The 20,445-nt window shown below is 40.2% G+C and overlaps 1 protein-coding gene across 2 annotated transcripts in view; it reads right to left on the bottom strand.

Moving 5' to 3' along the window:
- UNC13B (unc-13 homolog B) overlaps nt 1-20,445 on the bottom strand; it is a 208,263-nt gene that overhangs the window by 70,970 nt on the left and 116,848 nt on the right. For both annotated transcript variants that reach the window (XM_041403854.1, XM_041403855.1), the window contains exons 11-14: nt 14,284-14,330; nt 9,924-10,002; nt 8,135-8,209; nt 7,293-7,512 (exon numbers count right to left, since the gene is read on the bottom strand). In XM_041403854.1, coding sequence (XP_041259788.1) covers nt 7,293-7,512; nt 8,135-8,209; nt 9,924-10,002; nt 14,284-14,330 — 421 coding nt within the window. The remainder of the gene's footprint in view (nt 1-7,292; nt 7,513-8,134; nt 8,210-9,923; nt 10,003-14,283; nt 14,331-20,445) is intronic.

The following is a 20,445-nucleotide window of genomic DNA, read 5'->3' as shown; positions in this document are numbered from 1 at the left end:
CTTCAGCACCACAGAAGAGAAGCTCAGATGGGTCTCCACTGTCAGCATTTTCTACCCATGTGTGTCACCAAGCTCCCTGCTGAGCTCCGTGTCACAGCAAATCTATGTCTCCTGCTGCCTGGAACCACCCTGTCTGGATCAGGCACCAAGCTGCAGGAACACAGAGTGCCTCTCTGCATGCCATTCTATTTTATCAGTTCACACAGAATCAACTCAAATAATCAATTTCTAGGACTGCATAAGTATATTAACTACAACAAATACCTGTAAGATAGCAAACTCAACAGTTCAAAACTTGGGCCATTATAAGCATGTAGTGCTACCACAGTGTCCAGCAGCTGGAAACACAAGAGCCAGGCACAGAGTCTGCAACTGCACAGGTAGACAATTTCATCTGACAAAAGAGAAGCCTCTGGTTGCTTGCATACATCTTAAAAAATTTCAAAGTTCATCTAATTATGAGATAAGACTACTCTCAACACCAAATACTTCCTACTCAATTCTGTCAATCATTTTTACTGTCAAAATTTAGAAATTGACTACTGTGTCAGATGAGAGACATGCATCAATAAAAGCACCAATGTGAGCTAACAGGGCAGGTAACTCAGGTGTGAAATGAAAAGCAGGAACTCAGGGTTGCACACGGTCTCTCTATACACAGTCTGCAGCAATTTCAAATTATGATCTTAAGTCAGATTAAGTTAAACCAGGACAAAAGTCCTGTGAACACATCCAAACATAACCTTTCTGTTTAATGTAGTACACTTTTGTTTGTTTTTCTTCTCCAGGATAGTTTAATTAAAGTAAGCTTAGTCCTAGGAAAAATGTTCTCATTCAGATATTCACCAAATATTAAATTACCTTAAAAATATGTATTAAAGCAGGTGCAAGGTGTGCGCAAAGGGAGTCATCAATCCACAAAGATACATGAAACTGTTTTCTTCCAGAAGTGAGCAAATATGATATCTGAAGTACCCTTGCTATAAGGAACTACAGTTTTGCATATGAAACTGTTTCAGCAAGTAGTGACTAAATATGAAAACGTCCTCTGAACACACACACACACACACACACAGAGGAGCCCAGCAGTACATAACCAAAGAGAATAAAAACAGTTTCAGCTTGCAATAGACTGCAACCACTGAAGTGTCAGAAGTTCATTAAGAACACTGCATACCAAAGCGTGTTATTAAGGACTGGGGTGTGAAACAAGCCATAATTTTACATTACCTGAGTACTTTTTCATTTTCCTTGCTAGAGGCTTGATGTTCAGTATTCCATTTAGTATAATAAAAAGTACATGCCCCAGAGTTTCCTGTTGTTGGCTTAAGATGAAATGAAATCAAAAATACTGGAATTAATTACACAGTCCCTGCTGTTTCTACTCACCGGTGATGCACCTAACATTTATTAAGGGAATATGAAACTGAAATGATACCAGGGGCTATGCTTTGAACTTCAGATAAGAAGTGCTATTCAGCTTTAAACAGAACTAGGTCTCCTGAGGATGGAGACGGACTCTATGCTTTTTATGAAGAACTACAGAAACCTGCTGGGAAATTGGGGAAGGCCAAACTGAACAATCTGTCTTTCCTAGCTGGAATTCTGAGATCTGTCATAATCCAAAGAAATCAACTCTGCTCTGACCTTTCTGACTTCAAAGAAATTAAGAACCAATTAAAACTAGCCTTAATCAAGCATTGCAAGAGCATCAAATGAGGCTTACAATGCAAGTTCAGACAAATGGAGGAATTCTAATTTAAAATATGTTTAATATCCCCACAACCTCCAGAGACCTTGCACAGTGGATTTATCCTTCTGCAAGCCTAGCAGAAGTCCAGGGCATCCTGGGTTGCAGGATGTTCAAGCCATGACACACAGACCCCTACAGCCCTCTGTCACCTCCAAGACTTGGCTCTGCCTTGTGACTCCAGAGGAAATCCCCCAACCTCCACCCACACTGCTTACCCACTATGCCCAGACAGTATGCCCAGGCAGCTTCATTAATCCTTCCCTGGAAAAGATCTCTCTCTGCCTGCAGAGACTGTGCCTGAATTGCAGGGCCAAAGCCTGAATCAGACAGACACCTTATTTAACAATACAGACAAACAACAGACAATCTCTGTTCTGCTGTCTCAACAACACACTCTTTCTTAATTTTGACACCTGCTTCTTGGTACAAAACCAAGAGGGCTTCTAAACCAACCATTAGGGGACTAATTAACTATAATGTATGTGTTTTAAATGCAAAACATGTCACTATACTGAATGGCAGAGGGTGCTTTTCCTGCTCATGGACTGGGATTCTTTCTGCAAGCTGCAAAGACATTTTTGGTCAATGGATTAGCTTTTCAAATCCTGTGAATGAAAACAGAAAGGCATTGAAATATACAAGTAACATGTACAGGTTTTTGGCTTTCCTTCTTCTTCTCTATGACAGAATTATCAGTCAATTTATGACTGGAAACAGAAAGCAAATGTATCTATATTGGGAATTGTATTGATATAGCAATTAGTAAACCAACAGTGCTGTTATTCTATGCTTTAAGAAGAATTCAAGAAAGCAACACTGTCAGGATAGAAAGCAGCTGTTCAGTAGGCGGATAATGCTCAAAATGATATATTCTTGGAACTTAAAATAGATATTCAAGTTTCAAATAAAGGTATCCTTCTTCCTTCTGTGCAAATATTTTCCTACACAGGACTCTGGGAGCAAACAACTGTTCATCACCATGGTGTCTAACTATCATTCAACTCAGAAGCCAAGATGATTAGCACATGACTTAATTCGTCTGACTAACCCCCCACTCACTGACTCGGTCTTGGAACTGCAGCCTCTGAACTCAGAGTACAACACACACAAGTTTCTCATCCAAAAAGCAACAATCACACCTGCCTCAGAGTCCTGAGTCAAAATGCACTGAACAAAAAAGCTAGCCCTGAACTGTACAGGCCTCTTACCAGACTCCTGCTCACATAATGTCCTTCCCTTCCACCCTCTTGGTAATTACTTCTCTGTATTTGTTCCTTGGTCTCCTACTCATCCAGCCCCGGATTTACTCTTTCTTTGATACCAGAATTGCCCAACCCATTGTAATTCAGTTAGTACTACACTAATACTCAAGGTAAGAGACAAAAGCTCAGTTTCCAAAAGCATCAAACGCCCTGGGGATGTTAAACAACATCCCTCTATCCACTCTCAGTCAAGTAAGAAAGGAAAAGTACCCATTCAGAAGAGACTTCTAGTACTTCCAAGAATAGCAAATGGCTAAAAAGCCATTGCTGTCCCTTGAGCAGGTATTTATGAGCTTATGATAAAAAAATTAAGTGCCCTATTATCAGAATAATAACTCCTAAGTACCTAGCACACTATGAACCAGGAGGCTGCAGTACACATACCACAACTGATTCCAGGTTATTGCACTTCAGACACCACCAATTCATGGAATAGTCCTGCTGAAGCAGTTTGCAATGGGGTTTGATTCAAATTGCAACAAAGCATTGCTGAACTTTTCACCAGTGCAGTCCCACACTGATGATAAATTTGTTGAGTGTATCAGATAATACATTTCTTAAAAATACAGAGACAAAGAAAAATACCCTCAGAAGAGAGAATCAAACTTAATTCTACAAGACTTGGAGAATTACTTTCCCCAGAAAGGTATGAAGGATGGAAAATGGATAAACAGCACATTCTAAATCCAAAGAATAAAACCCAGGTGGTCTACCCAAAATTTTAAGGCATAAACAATGGAAAAGTATTTGTGACCAGCCTTAACATTCATTTTACTCCAATGCAACATTTTCTGCAAGACTTACACAGATTGAAGTGAATATATATCCTGAGGCATCAAGGTATAATCAATGAAATTGTATCTGTTACCAGTCTGAAAATTCATTTTACTCCACTGTAACATTTTCTGGAAGCCCTAAACAGACATAAGTGAATATATGTCCTGAGAATGTTTTGGATTTTTTGCAGACAGCAACAATAAAGCTTCTGTTAGGAAAAAATCCCTCAGGATTTCAGTATACAAGAAAGTTCAGTCTTGAATTTATGGGATCTCTAAACTGATGTTTGTCCCCCAGACACCCTGCTTCTCATTCCTCAAGCACAGACTATGTTCTTCAAATATATGTATAAAAAGAAATTAAACTTCTCCATTTTCCTCTGACTTCTTGGGTTCCAGTTAGAAGAATTTTAGCATGAACACATTAAAGCAAAGAACACAGTTGCCTGAAATTGCCTTTAAATACATTTCTAGTATTGATAACAATTGTTTTCCCATTCCAGAGGTACATTCACCCCCTTCTCCAACTCCCACCACTATCCTCTGTCTTTTCTATCTTTTCATTACACAATTATCATCTCCAGCTTCCTCTGCATCTCTATCCCAGCTAATGATACCCTCCACATCCACAGTGGGTAACCCTGCACATCTGCTCACAGTTTCTCTTCCTTGACTCTGGACACCTTACAAGTAACTCAGTAAGTAAAATTTTGGTTTGGTTGAGTTTTACCTTTCTACACACTTCACACTTTTTAAGCCTGGTGTACTCAGTTGTTTCCTCTGTTTCTGTAACTCTGCATGATGAAGTATCCTGAGTTTATATTTTGAAAGAAAATGTGAAAATATCTGCAGCCCCCTGAATAAAATAACAAGTTCTTATTTAATGCTTTGTCATATATGGAAAGTAATTTCCAGTTGTTTCTTCTATTCTATAGAAAAACACACATTATTGCCAACATCACATCCCACAGACCATTTCATAATACTATGTAATTACAATTAGAGATAAGAAAACCTTCCCCCCATGGTTATTCTTCAGAGTCTCAGCTTCTCAGCTCCAGAGACTCCTTGTTCTCAGGGAGTCTGAATCAGTGAAGTTGCCTTCTACCTTAACTTTTCTCACAGCCAATTTAGCCCTTTTACTCTTTCATAAACAATAACCTTAAAAAGGTCATTTTATCCCTGTAGCTCATCTCCCTCTTCCCCCACACGGTGAAAGCATAAACAGGTTCAGACAAGGACCAAACCAGTTCACAGAGCCATCGCTGCCATCTATGAAACAGTATCTACTGCCCAGAAAGGTTTTAAGACATGGATATCTGTAAACTGTAAGAGTAAGCCAGAGTCGTAGCAGGTGCACTACATGCGTATCTATACCTCTGCCCTGGGCTCTAAAACATCCCTTTAGAAACATTCTATTAGGGAATACCTAGTATGACCTTTTTTATTTTTTTTTTGAAACAGCATGATTCCCTCCCTCCTGTCCCAGACTGCCAAGCATCTCTTTTGAAAGATTAACAATCTTGTATCATCTCCATTCTCATATTTCTCCCATTACTATTGAAATTTCTCCAGTACCCATTCCCATCTGCAGTCTCCCTTCTTGAACATGGATAGCCACAATCCTCCTCTGCAGGAACATACTTCCTCTTAGTCATTAGCTATTTCTTTAATACAGAGGTTTTTCCCTGTTGTTTTCAACTTCAGGACTACTGCTCTGTACAACAGCTTTGTGCCTGTTTCCTCTCCACTGCTGGTGCAAATCTAATCCTCCTCTGTTCTACCCAGATTTCCCCGTTACTGAGATACCACAACTCCCTTGCATTACAGCATCATGGGTATGCATCTGAATCCGTGGATGCCTTGAGCTTTTCACCTCTAACACTGAAAATTACCAGGCAGCAGACAGTTCTGGTGAACTCCAGAAATAAAAAGATTGTGCTCAGGAACTGACCCTGAGCATCAGACTGTGACAGAAAACTGAGCTATGACCAAACTCAATTCTCCTGCACCAAATGCCCTTTGCTTAGTCACAGAAAGGCCTCAACAAAGCCAAGGTGCCAATAATGCAATAAGTGCTATAAACTCATCTCCCAGCTCTCAAATACAAATCTAGAACTGCTGAGCAACTGGGAGACAGAGGTGTTTGGCCAGGATCAGATGTATTTCACAAACAAGCCATTGTAAATAGCCCTAGACCTAACTGACAACATTAAGACTGCACACATCAAAAATACAAGTAGAAACAATATCCATTTGGATGTTAAGAAGAGTGGTAAGAAAAAACAAATGACCTCTGATTCATGGGTATCCCTTGCTGAATCACTCAGCCTGGCTTTCCCAAACAACTACAGCCCAAGTCAGATCACAAGATCTGACTTTTTAAATTCATAGAATTGCTGACAAGAATTTGCAGTAAGTCTCCCCATACTTCACAAACTTTTCTGATTCCTTAGACTTAGCCCATCAAGCTACAGTGACAATAAGAGTGAACAAAAAGAGCTACATCTTCCTATTCAACATTTAACACACACGGAAACTTCTATTCTATTTAGACTGAGGTATTTTGCTCTCAAGCAGGAATATATATTTGAGACTGAATTAAGAAATGGTATTTCAAGCAAATAAGAATAACTGGACCAAGGCAGATGCCTAAATAAATACTTTTTTTCTCTTTTTTTTCCCCTTTAATCAAATTCCTCTTAAACTTCTCATCGTTTGTGTAAGGTATCATTTATTATGCAAAGTTACAGAGTTCCTTGAAGAGACGACTTAGTTTTTTATTTAGTTTTTTATACCAACAAAATAATCAGAAATGCTAGCAGGAAGACCATATACTCAAACAATACCTTTGTATCTGACTCAGCATCTCTGTTAACTCAGCTCTAGGTCTCTAAAGTGGGTCAGCCATGCAGGCCTACTGTTGAAAAGACAAAATGCCTTTCCAGGCTGCTGTTGGTACAGATAATGCAAGCTAAGTACAGGAACTCTATACCCTAAGCAGGAGCCCAGTGCTGCTCTAAAAACCTTAAAATAGTGGCAAAGACTGACTGTTTTGGAATAAGCAACCTGACTGCAATACCAGGGCAGGGGGGACAGAACAAATGTCAGAATATTCTGCCTCATACCCTATTCATCCAACCCATACCTCAATGCAGGATATGCTAGCAAATACACAACCTGAGCTGACACAAAGAGAGCAAACAACAGAAAAACAAACCAGCAAACAAAAAAATCAATCAAAACCAACAAACAGATGTGAAAGAGTAAAGAATTAAACCTTCTTTAAAAGGACATCAAGTGCAATGCTGTGAAGTTTTTCCGTATCAGTGGAGGTGTCTGTGCCCCCAAGGAGGTAGGTTTAGCCCAATGGCACCTTTTCAGAAAACACAGTCACTTCAATCACTGCAGCTTCACTGATCCCTGAGATATCAGCAGTACATTTAGGAAGGCTCTGGCAACAATTTCTGAAGCAGCCACACTCCACTGGCCACTACTCACTCTGCAGGCAGTCAGCATTGAGCAGGTCTTGGCACTTCTCGTGGCACTTGACCCCGCACTCCCCGCAGCGCATTCCCTGCCGCGCGATGCCCCACAGCAGCCCCTCACACTCGTAGCAGTAGGTAGGAGTTGTGGCTGTCCACACTTCAAAGTTGTGTGGGGTTGTACAAGAGATGGGGTAAATTAAGGCTTGCAAGGTCTTCTTATAGACATGAGATTTCTGAAAGGCAAGAGCACATGTAAACCAATATCCAGGGAGGTGACTGAGCCTATTTTTGCTGGTTAACGCAAGAGTTTTACAGGAAAAGGCATGACCAGTGCTATAAAGCTACATATTTGAGGTGGACAAATGCATCAAATTTTTACATGCAGTGTCAGAGGACACCCCTCGCCTTCCAAAAGCGTCTTCCCAGGTGTTAAAAAAATTGGAAGACAACAATTAATGTTTGTGGATGGGAAGTATCTTGAATAAAGCAAGTTTCACACACTCTCCCTTATGGCAGATAGCACAGAAGGAAATGGCAAGATTACTGAGATCAAAAAGTGTTTGACAGCATCATCAAGGCAGATGATGTCTCTTGTGGTGTCCTATGGAGGACCAGGAGTTGAACTCAATGATCCTGGTGGGTGCCTTTCCAACTCAGGATATTCTGTGATTCTGTGCTTCTAATTGATACATTACATATTACTTTTACGTGTTTAGTTTCTTTGACCAAATGATACAGGAAGATTTGCATCTATATTTCTAGACATCTGTGAAGCTGGCTCTGAATCTCAGAGAGCCAAATCCCTTTAATTTGCTTAGTCAGAATTAAGGGAAGTCAAGTAACCCTCCCACTTACCAGCTCTTCATCTTTGAGAGATGTTCTAGTAGCCATTGCTGAGGTAATTCCGGCTTTTCGGGACTGAACCAGTGACTAGGGAAGAAGAAAGTTTGTTATTCACCACCAACGTTTACAAGTGCAATGGCATTACATGCCCAGAGATGTGAGCAAGGGGACTCTGTCATGCCAGACACCAAACCAGCAATCTACTGCATTTAAGTTGGTTCCTCACATCTCAGAGAAGTTAAATGCATACTCTGAAAGGTCTCCAACTGGTTTCCATCTGTCCATAATCAGTCCCACTCTAGTAAATTTCTATTTGTTTCTCTGCAAGAATTGCCAATGAAAACTGGGTTCCCATCTCCACTTTTATGTTCTGGTAGCAACAGTAGCCCTTCTACTGTCTGAGGTCACTACAACAGACTCACTTTTGTGTTATCTAACTTCATTCACATCCAAAGGGAGATTATTTCACCAGTTTTACAAAACATACAACACCCCAAAATGTGACAGTAAAGAGGTTGCAAGTAATGAGGATAAAAGAAAGGGGAGTGAGATGGGAGCAGAGGTTTGAATGTGACGGTGTATCACATTCATTAGCCATCACTGAACACAATGAACTGCATTTTCCCCTCAGAGAACTGCCTTTCACATCGTGCCAACACTGCTTTGTAGCTGTGGACAGCACAGGGCACTGTCTTTGCAGCACCTCACAGTGGCATACATGTGATTTCTACTGCCACTCCAGTAACATGAAGGCAGAGAAAGATAGTTAAGATAGCAGCATTTGCTTTGAAATCATCCAACTCTATCAGTTTTGTACCATTATGTTCTGCTTTATGCTGTTTCAAGAGAAACTGAAAAAGTTCATTCCAACAGTGATGGAGCAGGACAGAGTGTTGGATACGCATTCACTGCAATAAGGTAGGTTCAAAACAAAAAGCAAAGAAGTAGAGGGGGAAATAACATAAAGTAAGAGGTTTTTTTCTGGTAAAGACTTGATGGATAGTCTTCACCTCCACTTACCATGGCCTGTGAAGAGAGAGAATGAATGCATTCAAGGGAAGTAACAGAAGTTAATGCCATTATTGCAATGATTTAAGATACAAGCAGTTAGCTAGACACATACCAAGCAGCCCATGTATAAGCTGGCAGACAAAATTTTATGCATCTTTTCACAAGAATTACAGGATATAGAAACTTTGGTCTTTCAGCTGTTACAGCATTTCTCTCAAGTATGAAATTGCTACGTGTACTGAATACAACCAACAGAAAACCATTTGTCCTGCAGAAGCCTTATTTCACCATATCATACTAGCATATGAAAGTTGTCCTCATTACTCACTTGGTTCTCATGCTTCCTCAGTGCAGAAGTCTACTGGCAATATTGCAAATAGCTTTTAAAATCGAACCACATATGCTCGTTTATCTATCCTCTAAAATTCCAGCCTTCTGGTAAGCTGCCAAACCTCACACAGACATTATAACTTTTCCTAAGGTATGTGATTTTTAGCAAAACCTTTTAAAATTATGCAGGTCTGAAAACGATCAAATATTTTGTGCAAAATAAAAAGGATAAAAGCATGAAAAAGACCCTGATTCCGTGAAATGAATGAAATTGCCTACAATACCATAGCTCATTTTCATTAAGATTTTTCAAGCAGTACTCCTAACCCTTTAGCATAAGAATTAATTTAACAAAACTCTTGAGCTTCTTGAAATGACAATGAATGTGCCCATATATCAAGAAAGTAAAGTCAGTTGTGTAAATTCTGTGTGGCAGAAGAGAAACAAGCAAATCTCTTACCAGATCACTGACAAGTGGAATTGGCTTTTTTTTGCGCAGATCAGGCATGCTATCGATGCCATAGAGACCACCTGCAGGCCTGGAAATTCAGGAGGAAAAAAAAACCTAATTAATTTAGGGTTGGGAGGGATGAAGAGGGGGATGCTTTACTGGAGCAAGAAAAACAGCCAGAAAATTATGCTTAAGAAAGTGTAAAGTTAATGCTAAAAACTATTAAGTGTTTATCTTCTACACATGCAACAATCCACACATTCCTGCATGCTGTTGGTGGTTAGGAGGGAGCACGTCAGAGAGGATCAGCCCTAGGGCAGGATGCTGCCATCTTCTGATTCTAGTCTAGAACATACTTAATACTGGCCCTTGAGGACTGTATAATTATTAGGGAAAAAACTAACATCAGAGGAGAAAATATATTATTTTTATTTCTATAAAAGAAACCATTTGTGGTGCTCAGCATTTCAAGCCATGCAGACCCGTACACCCAAGAGATGGCATTTGCTGGCAGAAGTGACAATGAAGCAAAAGGATGATTACCCCAGCAACAGTCAGAGCCTGATGAAATAAAACACTTTAACCTAATTACTCTTCCCGATGAGACCAGCCTGGATAATTATACCTGGATCCTACCATTTACTGGTAACACCACATGGAAGGAACCCTGTACTTCAAGATGGTCTGTCAATCCAGCTTAAAGGCCTCCAGTAAATGCATCCATCCCTAAGGACTTTAGATAATGCTTTTTCCTAAAGCTGGAAACTGAGCACACACCTCTCTGCTGTAGCTTCCTCCCCACAATGAACACCCAGCTCAGAAGGCAAAATCTGCAGCACCTCTCAGTGTTTCTCTCACCCTCCCCATCTCCACTCTGGTCTCAGACCTTGCTAACATGAAGAATATGGTTTCTGAGGTCTTCTTCTTGATTACAGAGACTGCAAAGGAACCCTGTGCCTCTCCATCCTTAGCCATTGGTCTTCACTCCCTGCCACTCTGGCTTACATGTTTTGGTATTTGTGTGATACACTGTCTGGCAATTTCAGCCTGGTTATTCTGTTGATTTGGTACAACATACCCAGTCAAAATGCTCTGCAAGAAAATTACAGAAAAAAGGAGTATGGACAAACTGTTCTTACAGCCACAAAATCTACCTTTCAAAACAATCTAGGAAATCAAACTGCCACTACAAATTTGCACATGCCGTGAAAATTGTGAGGTTCATAAATGACAAGAGGCAACCTGCAGCCATTAGAGAGCAGGGCCTACTCAAGCCCCCTTAAATAAAGCCAAAGGCAAAAAAACCCCAAACAACAAAAATACCAGCGCGATCATACCTATGCTACAGTGTGAGAATGGACAAGGATGTCACAATCTAGCATGAGGCTGTGACAAAGAGGAAAGCAGTCCATTATTATAGAAACATGTGACAGAATTGTAATAGTGTAATTGACTTTTTTGATGGGGTGTAGGAGGGTGACGTGTCCACGCCATGGCTGAGCTGACAGCTGCTGCTGGCTGAACAAGCCTGGTGGGAAGGTGAGCAGTCACATGGAAAGAGCCCGTGTCAGCTCCTCAGTTTTCCAACAGTGCAGTTTTCCAACACTGGAAATGCTCACAGCAAGGCCACAGTGTTTTTTTTACTGGAGGCTATCATCATTTCTGATAGAGAATTCCAGAAAAACTGTTTGACCAAGTCATACTGCAAAAATCCCTTCTGACTTATTACAGAAAAATCTCACCCACATAAAGAAGAAATATGTTTCTATTGACACATTTGCCTGCTGCCCTTATGCCATAAAACATTTCCGATACTGGTGATACTGTTTTGGAGTAAAATACATGTCATGGCAGACTACTCAGATGATGCAAAGAATCCCAGGATTACTTGAACCACAACACAGCCTATTGATAAGCTTTGCGTCAAGGATTTGTGTAAATCCCTTGAATTATGAAAGCATATATACAACTGAAAGGGAGAGTGTATAACCTGAAAAGATTCAACAAAATGATCACAAGTAAAACTCCAGAGTTAATGCTCCTGCTAACAGTTTTTTCCTACACGATTTCAAATTTTTTTTTCTGATTTAATTGAAAGGAAACTGTGATACTCTGACATTTCCCAGGAAAGAAGAACATTAAAATTGCATGCTTTATAAATTCAAGATGAGCCTATATAAATTATTGTGCTTGAGAACCACATTTAGTTACAACTTGGTTTGTTGCAAAATACTTTTGATAGATTGAGGTTTATGAGAGAAATAGTGGTAAGCCAGGATGACAAACGTATTTGAAAGGTGCTTTTATTTGTCACTGAAGAGGTGTCCTAGTACCTACATAGTTACACACTCAGATGACCTGCTTTTAGCTTGTTAATATTAATAAAAAAACCCTCAATAACAATTCCTAATTTTCAAAAGTGTTGTGCTTTTACCTACGTCAGTCCCTTTATTCAAGCACAACTGCTACCTCGCTTAATAACAGAATAATTGACAGTGCCTCAAATGTGCACAGTGCAGTTTTATATGTAACAGGGTAACTCTCCTCTGCAGTGGATGTAATATTTATAGCATTATTATGGAGAGCTGTATTGAGGAGTGAATAGCATTTCTGTATGAGACGATAATTTGCACTAATAAATAAAATATACAGATATGAGCTACTACACTCAGAGACTGATCCATAATACCAATTGTACCTTTTTTTTGAAGTGGTATCTCCAAAGCCAGTGATTACAGACAGGGAGCTCCTGTTGCATTATACTATAAATGAAAATTGCTTGAAGCATGTATTCATCTTTTAATACAAGCTGTATCACACAGAGGCTTCCATTAAATCTTGACAATCTAAGTAAGCTAAGGTGGTTTACAATAACAGAGGATGACTACTTCCTTCAAAGGACACCACAACTGCAATCTACCCATTGAAAGAACAACTCCAAACATAAATAATTTAATATAATTTGAGGCTAATAAGACGAAATATGGCCAAGGGTTGAATTAAAGGTTTACCTCCCACAACCACCTTCTCTGGGAATCCTTTGCATGGGATGAGTGAGCATGACAAACTTTTGTCAAAAGTATATTAGCCAGACCTTTTAGCTGAATCTTGCATAGAAAAGAAAAAAATTACAGACTAGAGCAAACAATGCCTTGAATTGACAACACATGTTTAAGTAATTCAGGACTTGTAGGTGTATCCACCTTTCAGGCTAGGAAATAATTTGATGTGCATGAACGAATAAGCCGAGTACACTGTCTCCTTGTTACAGCAGGAGAAGGTGCTGTTTATAGTTACAATAAATCACTGCCTCCTGCTCCTGCAAATTGCCAATTCTCCAGCAGCCCACTCACTAAGTCCCAGGTTCCTTGGGAAAAGCAGAGGGTTGCTAGGCAGCTCCAGGCATCCGCAGGTGACAGTTTGTGGGAATACCAACACCACAGAACAATGACTCCAAAAGCAGAAAGCCATATAACGAAGCCTCCAATTTAATTTTATGTTTTATTAGGGAAGCTTCCTTCAGTAGTATGAGAATTAGCTTAAGCAAGCCAACATTTGGCTGAGATTTCAGGGCAAATCTTGCTGCTACTGACTGACAGCTCCTAATGGGTGCCCCACCACCAAACCAAATCACCCTGACCATGTACCAGGCACACAACCTGTAAAACGTGTCACTGTCTTTTTCCTGCCAGAGGATCCCAGGGAAGCTGCCATGCTGGCACCTATTACCACAGAGTGTCATGCTGCAATTACAAAGAGAATTTGTCTGCTCCATTTGCTGCAAGCAGCGTGTTGTGGAGAGAATGCACGACCTGAAACTCTCATCTGTGCAAAACAGGCATGATGAGCAACGCTTTAAAAATACAAATTGCAATAATTTCTAGAGTTAGTGCAGTTTTAATTACTACAAGGAATCGCTGCAAATACAGAAGACTCCCCCAAACCCACCATCTTTTAAGAGCAGAAGACACAGTACTCCTTCAGTGCTACTCTTTTCCCTCTGCTGCCACCAATGACTGATCCAGGAGAAAGGATTTAATGGGGAGCACTCTGAGGTGCTCAGCAGCAATTATGGCTGCATTTAATACTGCAGCCATAAGCACTTGCCACCAACACACTATAGATTATACATTGCAACTACAGCCTTGCTCTTAACCACAGGTCTCTGTGGAAGAGCTGCATGTGCCACCTTCACTGCTTAAGAAGAGACTGAAATACAGCAGCAGCGTGGCCTTCAGTGACGCTTGACCACTTGATTATTTTATTAAAAACATCATAAATGCTATTTTTATTTAGACTGGACTGCAGACTTCTAAAGTATATTTCTAATCATAAATACAGGGATAAAAGATCTCAAAATACCACTTACCCTCCTTTGAGCCAGGGTGGTTTTGATGGATCAGCCTCATCTTGAGCCTGAAGTGGGAGAAGAGAAAAAAATCCAACATGAAATTAGTTTCCAGAAACACCAGAAAATGTATTTGTATTGTATTCTGCAGAAAGGGTAACAGACCACACTGCATGCAGGCAAATGCATACAGAAACTCATTCAAGCAGCTCCAGTGACCAAAATGCCAGGGTAGGTCATACAGACACAGACAGACTAAGCAATTTCATTGAACAGCCAGGACTGGAACCTGTAGAGCCTGTTCAGTGCAACTTTCCATTCACAAGGCAGCCTTGAAGGAAAACTTTTTTTTTTTTTCCCAACTCTCCAGTTACTGGAGAGCTCCTGTTACTACAGGTCACCATTTAACATGAAAGTGGTCACAATGAAGATGTCATAAATTAAAAGCCCTTGTATGAAATGCACAAATGACAGACTAACATGAACCTCTGTATGAACACTTGTGAACTTTGCTCGTGCCCAAATGCAAAGACTCTTTAGTCTCCTAAGCAGAGAGGTCCCATTACAGCTTCACTCATTTATTTGAAAGTATTTCATTTCTAACAGGCATGAAACAAGAGCCACCACCTGCAGGTCAACTGGAATCCCACAGTGTGACGGAAAACACCACAGACTACAAATGTGGGGATTCATATTTATGAATTCAAACCATGTTTTTATGTTCATATTAAGACTACATTTATAGACTGTTTCTCTCCAGATCTTGAGTAGACTAATTAGAAGTGATAAGTATTTGAACACTTGCAATGTACCTGGAAGAAACAATAGGTTCTGGATAAGGGGAAAATAGCTATCTGTAACTGGAAACCTCTTTGTTTCAGCTCACAGGTCATATGTTCTCCTGCACTCCCTGAAAGAAATGCTGCTTTCACACAGGACTAAGAAGGTCACGATGCTAATAGCTAAAACTCCTACCTCAGATAATCACATCTGCCAAGAGAAAAAGGAAGCTGCAACTTGCACACAGCGAAAAAGAAAGTATTTCCAGCCATGGAACTCACAACCTGAGAGTCAACAAAGTAAATGAGCTTGAGTCAGGAAATAAGATCCAAGTTTATGCAAGATAAAGGAACACAGTCCCAGAAGAAAGTTCTTGTTTCTTTTCCTTTTTTTTTTCTCCAATCTGTGCTCTGTGTGAGTTGTGCAACCCCACACTGTTCACAGGTGACAGACAAAGACTCCCAAGAAGTGCTGAAATAACCAAGGAAAGTCCTCTTTGAGGTAACAACTTGAACAGAAGCAAATGTCCAAACTTTGTATTTCTGAATCCTACAAATTAGGGAATTGGCAGATTTAAAGACTACTTATTAGTAATGTTTATTATTTTGTATTTAAACAGATTGAACAGTATTATGTTATCCAGAGTGGAATGGGCATGATCAGACAGGCCTGCAGAGCAGGAAGGGGTACAGTACCATGAGCCTTTCCCCACAGCTACAGCAGCACACCAGGCTCCACCAAGCTTGGCTACCAAAACCCCTCAGCCTGAAATCTGCACTTTCTCCAGGGGGATCTGAACCTACTGATGGTCAAGAGAGATTTCATGAAGTAAATGCAACCAGATCCTTCTGAGCACACAGGGGAGGACACCTCTACCTTTGCAACTGAACACTTGGAAGAGCTGAGGTTAGAAAGCAACACTAAAATGGACAAATGTTTCATACTGGACTGAGCTTAACACCATTGGCTCAGCTGTGCTGAATGACAGAGAATGACAAACACAAACATGGTAACGTTGACGGCAGGAGTCAGTAATAACAAAGTCTTCAATCACTTTACGTGAGAATGAAATGTGACTGATATTTGAGACTTTAACAGACCACAAAACAGTCTGTTCACTGCAGAGTGGAGATCACACGAGCATCAAGAATTTGGGAAAAAGGGGGAAGGAAAGATATAGGGAAAGCTGCTGTTATCTAGTTAAGCAACTTCCTACAGGCAACCACAAGTCAACAGAGAACAGCCAGGAATGTGGACGTGGGTAGGGCAGAAACGGTATCAGGAAACAAACCTACATCATGTCCCAGATTTGTGATGCGCAAAGTAAAACTTGCCAGGAGTTCAAGATCATTAAAAAAAATGATGAAAAATATAATTTATTCTTACCAAACCTTTCAGACACGCAAATAAAAACAATAGGTAGAGCTTCTCTAATATCAAAATTGAAAATCATCTGGCAATAATAGCACAAAAAAAAGAAAGATATTTCAGTAAATGGCAATATGGATGCAGGGCCAAAGCAGGTGATGGCTGTGTAAAAGCAGGAGTTGTCACCTGCTGAAAGCAAAGTAAAGAGCTAATTTGTTCCAGGCAGCCTTCGCCCTGAGAAAATGCCAAGAGAACCAGCACCTGCCATCTATCAAATGAAGGGTGATGCCTTGAGACTGTAGAAGAGCCAATGCAGTACTCACAGTTAAAGTGTGTATGTGTGGAGGAGGGAAATGTGATCCAGATTATTGTAGGACCATTAATGGCTTCAAAAGCTTGAAAGGGTTCTGAGCAAACATGAAGGAAAGAATTAAGATGGAGGCTACTGAAAGGTTTTGTTTCATAAAGCAACTATTTTCCTCTAACTATATAATTAATGATGAACTGAATTTTCATTTTAAAAAAATCCTTCTGATGCAGTGCCATGTGACGTTAATAAAGGCCGGATAAGCTGAGGAGGAGGAAGGAGCTTTCAGGTGGATAAACAAGTAACTGTAACTGAGCCAGCCATGGACAACGCAATAAGGAAGCTAGTGGGAGTATGTAGGATCTGCTGATAAAATCTGGAAATGACAAACCCAGGAGAATTATTGACATTGAATTCATAGGTCCAGTAGAAAGAACTGATGGCAGTAAATATTGCAACAATGGAGGATCAAACATGGAAAAAATGGCAAGGTCAAAGCTCCAAAGGGTGCCATGCATTTGACTGATACAAGGTGTTTCTCAGTGGAGAAAAGCATGAAACAATGGATTTGAGTTCTAGTCATCACACTGACCATAAGCCTCTATGATAATACCAGGCAGGAACAGAACATAATCCACAGAATAAGTCCAATTAAATGTCTCCACAGAAGTAAAAGCATAAATACCTTTGTACTATGTTGGCAAGATTCCTTCAGAAAAGCATCTGAAATCTTTTTATTCAATATCAAAGTAAAAAATAATCACAAAGGAAAATGGCAAAAGCAGCTGGAGTATGTAAACACAACCCTATAAGGAGAAGACCAAAACATCTTGCTTACTCTAGCAAAAAGAACCTTTTCCTGTGTTTGTTCAACAGGCAGGTGAATGGGAGAAGAACTGCAGCTAAAAAGAGGATGAAAATTCAAAGGTGCGCCTCAAGGATTGTTGAGAAGCCTTTCAAAAGGAGAAGCAGACACCAAACCATAACAGTTCTAGAGAATGACATTGGGAAGTTTATATAAAAAGGAAATGGCATAGTAGCACACAGTGGCAGTCACCAAGAAATCCTCTGCAGTCCCTTCTTGCACTGACAAAGTCAGTCAAAGAACCAGAGCAGTCAAAGAACCAGAGGCTGTATTAGCTACACGTGCTGGCATGAGGGTTTAAGACATCTCCATCAATGCCAGCTAAACGAAGTAATCCACAGCTTGCACCCCTCTTGGGGGTAAGAACTCTTCACATATTCCTCCTCATTTAAAGGAAGCAAACACCAGTATTGTCCATCCGGATGGATCTGCTGCAGGTGGAGAGTTTCCAACTCTCCAAAGGTAGCACTCACACCAGGACACAGCAGGGCTCCGGCAGCTGCCCTGGGACTGGTCACCAGCCATGGGTCTCCAAGTTCAGCCCACGGCAGCAGGCTGAGCTGGTCAGAGCCTGGGCAAGCAGCAGAAACAACAGGCAGGTGAGAAGAGCACTGCAACACCTGTGAGAGTTTTCAGCACTGTCTTTCCCAAGGACAAACGGGAAGGCAAAGGGAAAGCAGACACATTTAACACCCTGTCATCCATTCACATGCTGCAAGTCACAGAAAGTGTTTTGCTGTCTTATGGCCTTCTCTGCACAGCCCTACCACTTGATCTTTCCTTGAAAGCAGCCACATCAGACTGAATCTGAAATTTAATTTTTTTTAACCTCCAGTAAGCACATAAAAGAGCACTGAAACAATGGAGAAACAAACATGTAAATAAAACAGGCCATCATATCCTTTTATGATTTTTTAAAAATTTCTGATGCTGGTGGTTTACATTTTTGTATCTACTGTCCAACATCTATCTACAGTAGATATAAAATACTTTAAAATGGGGAAGTGTTTGTCACCCCTAGTACTGCAGTATATTCAGCCACAGTAAAGCATACCGTAACCAGCTGCTGAAAGGTCTTCTCCAGGTAATTAAAGCCTCTTATCAACCAAGAACCAGTAAGAAAAACTATGTCAGGGACAGAGCAGCATAAATGTAAGGCCCTGGATTAAACAAGGCATCAGACATGGTTACTTAAGGCGAAGTATTCAGTCACAGGCAATGTTTGGTGAAGCCTATAAAGGAAACAACAGGAGTTTTGCTTACTAAGGAAAAGCAGCAGCTGGGCTTACAAGTAACTTGAGAAGTTATTTAACAAAGTTGCAATTTTAAAATTTTGCAAATTCTCTCATACACAAGAAGATACTTTAATGGACAAAACAAACAATTATGCACTTCTGTAGAAGCAAAAGTGGACAGAGGGGTAAAAAAAGAAATAAAATAAGAAATCACAAAGTCTGGAGCAGCACAAGGGAAAGGAATAACATCCACAGATCTGTTAGCCTTTTATATAAATCTAGCTCTCCACATAAAAGGCTTCCTAACAATGTAATTTTCCATCACATCCAAGTACTGCATCTAGCACATTATCCTCTTAAAATATAAATCAGATGTAAAACATGTAAAGCTGCTTTATGCTGCTTTATTTAAACAGATTTTAAAAAATCAATAATGACATCTTATTTGTTTTGAAAATCATCCTAACTTGTTTTCAAATACCATGTTTTATTACTAAACCTTAAAACCCTCAGTTAGATATAGGTTAATCTGAATCAGGCTAAAACAAGGACTGACTAAATTAAACTTCTGGTCATGCCCAATTAGTGCATTTCTTCAGTGGCATTAACAGAGTCCGACTGAACTAAATCTTCCCAATTAAGTCAGTCTTGTGGTTCAATGTCTTCATTCACTCAAGTATGCTGCATTTTACATGGAATCCAAAGCTTCAACAAGTCAAGGGATTATTTTAAATTCATTCTGTGTTCTGCAATAGCATCCATTTATTAAGGGCTGAAGAGCCCCAAAGGAAGCTCCTTCCAACTGATGTATCATCCAGTATCACCCTTCCCGCTGCCAGATGAACAGTTTAAAGGAGGTTACGGTGGTTTTGTCCTGAAGTCAAAAGGGGACTGAATTTAACACTGACACTCGACACCAGGTATCTCTGTATTCCCGAAAATGCATTAATTGACAGATATTTACCAGTAAGAAGGAAACAAAACTGCTGATAAATGAGCCAATAAAGCCTAGAAATGCAAATTCATCAGACTGAAGGGATGACATCTGCATGGAGGCCCAAAAATCCGTGCAAGGTTCAGCTTCTCCTGGAAGCCAGTTTTGCCTTATTTATACAACTACAGGAGAGGGGGAAGCACAGCAGGCACTGAATCCACACAGCACAGAGACATGAAAATAAAAGAGATGAGATTCCAAAAGCCAGTAATTTCTCTACGTGAGATACAGTTGCCAACACAATTGGTGACAAAGCACACAGCAGTCAACAAAACAATTCTGCAGATCCTCCTAGGAGGAAAGAGTTACCTGTTGCCCAAAGGATAATGGGCAGAGAGGTTACCAGCCCATGACTAGAAAGACAGCAACTGTATGTATTAAGGAGAAGGTTCTGCCCTTCCCATGGGGCACAGGGCCCTGCTCAAAGCAAAGTGACTACCTAAAAAGGCATGGGACCTGCAGCAGACATGTTTCAGCATCCAGGTTTGATAACCTCACTACTACAGCCCAGATGTACTTTTGACTTTAATTGATGAAAGTGGACAAACCAGACAGAGATGAAATGAAAAAATGTAACTGAAGAAAAATGAGGAAATACTTGGTTTAAACAAGATTCATAAAGAGGAAGACTGGA

This window comes from Onychostruthus taczanowskii, unplaced genomic scaffold (genome assembly GCF_017590055.1).
Source record: "Onychostruthus taczanowskii isolate IOZ18803 unplaced genomic scaffold, ASM1759005v1 scaffold204, whole genome shotgun sequence".
Classification (NCBI taxonomy): Eukaryota; Metazoa; Chordata; class Aves; order Passeriformes; family Passeridae; genus Onychostruthus; species Onychostruthus taczanowskii.
Note: the sequence above shows the minus strand (reverse complement) of the source record. Positions and strands in the feature narration are given on the sequence as shown.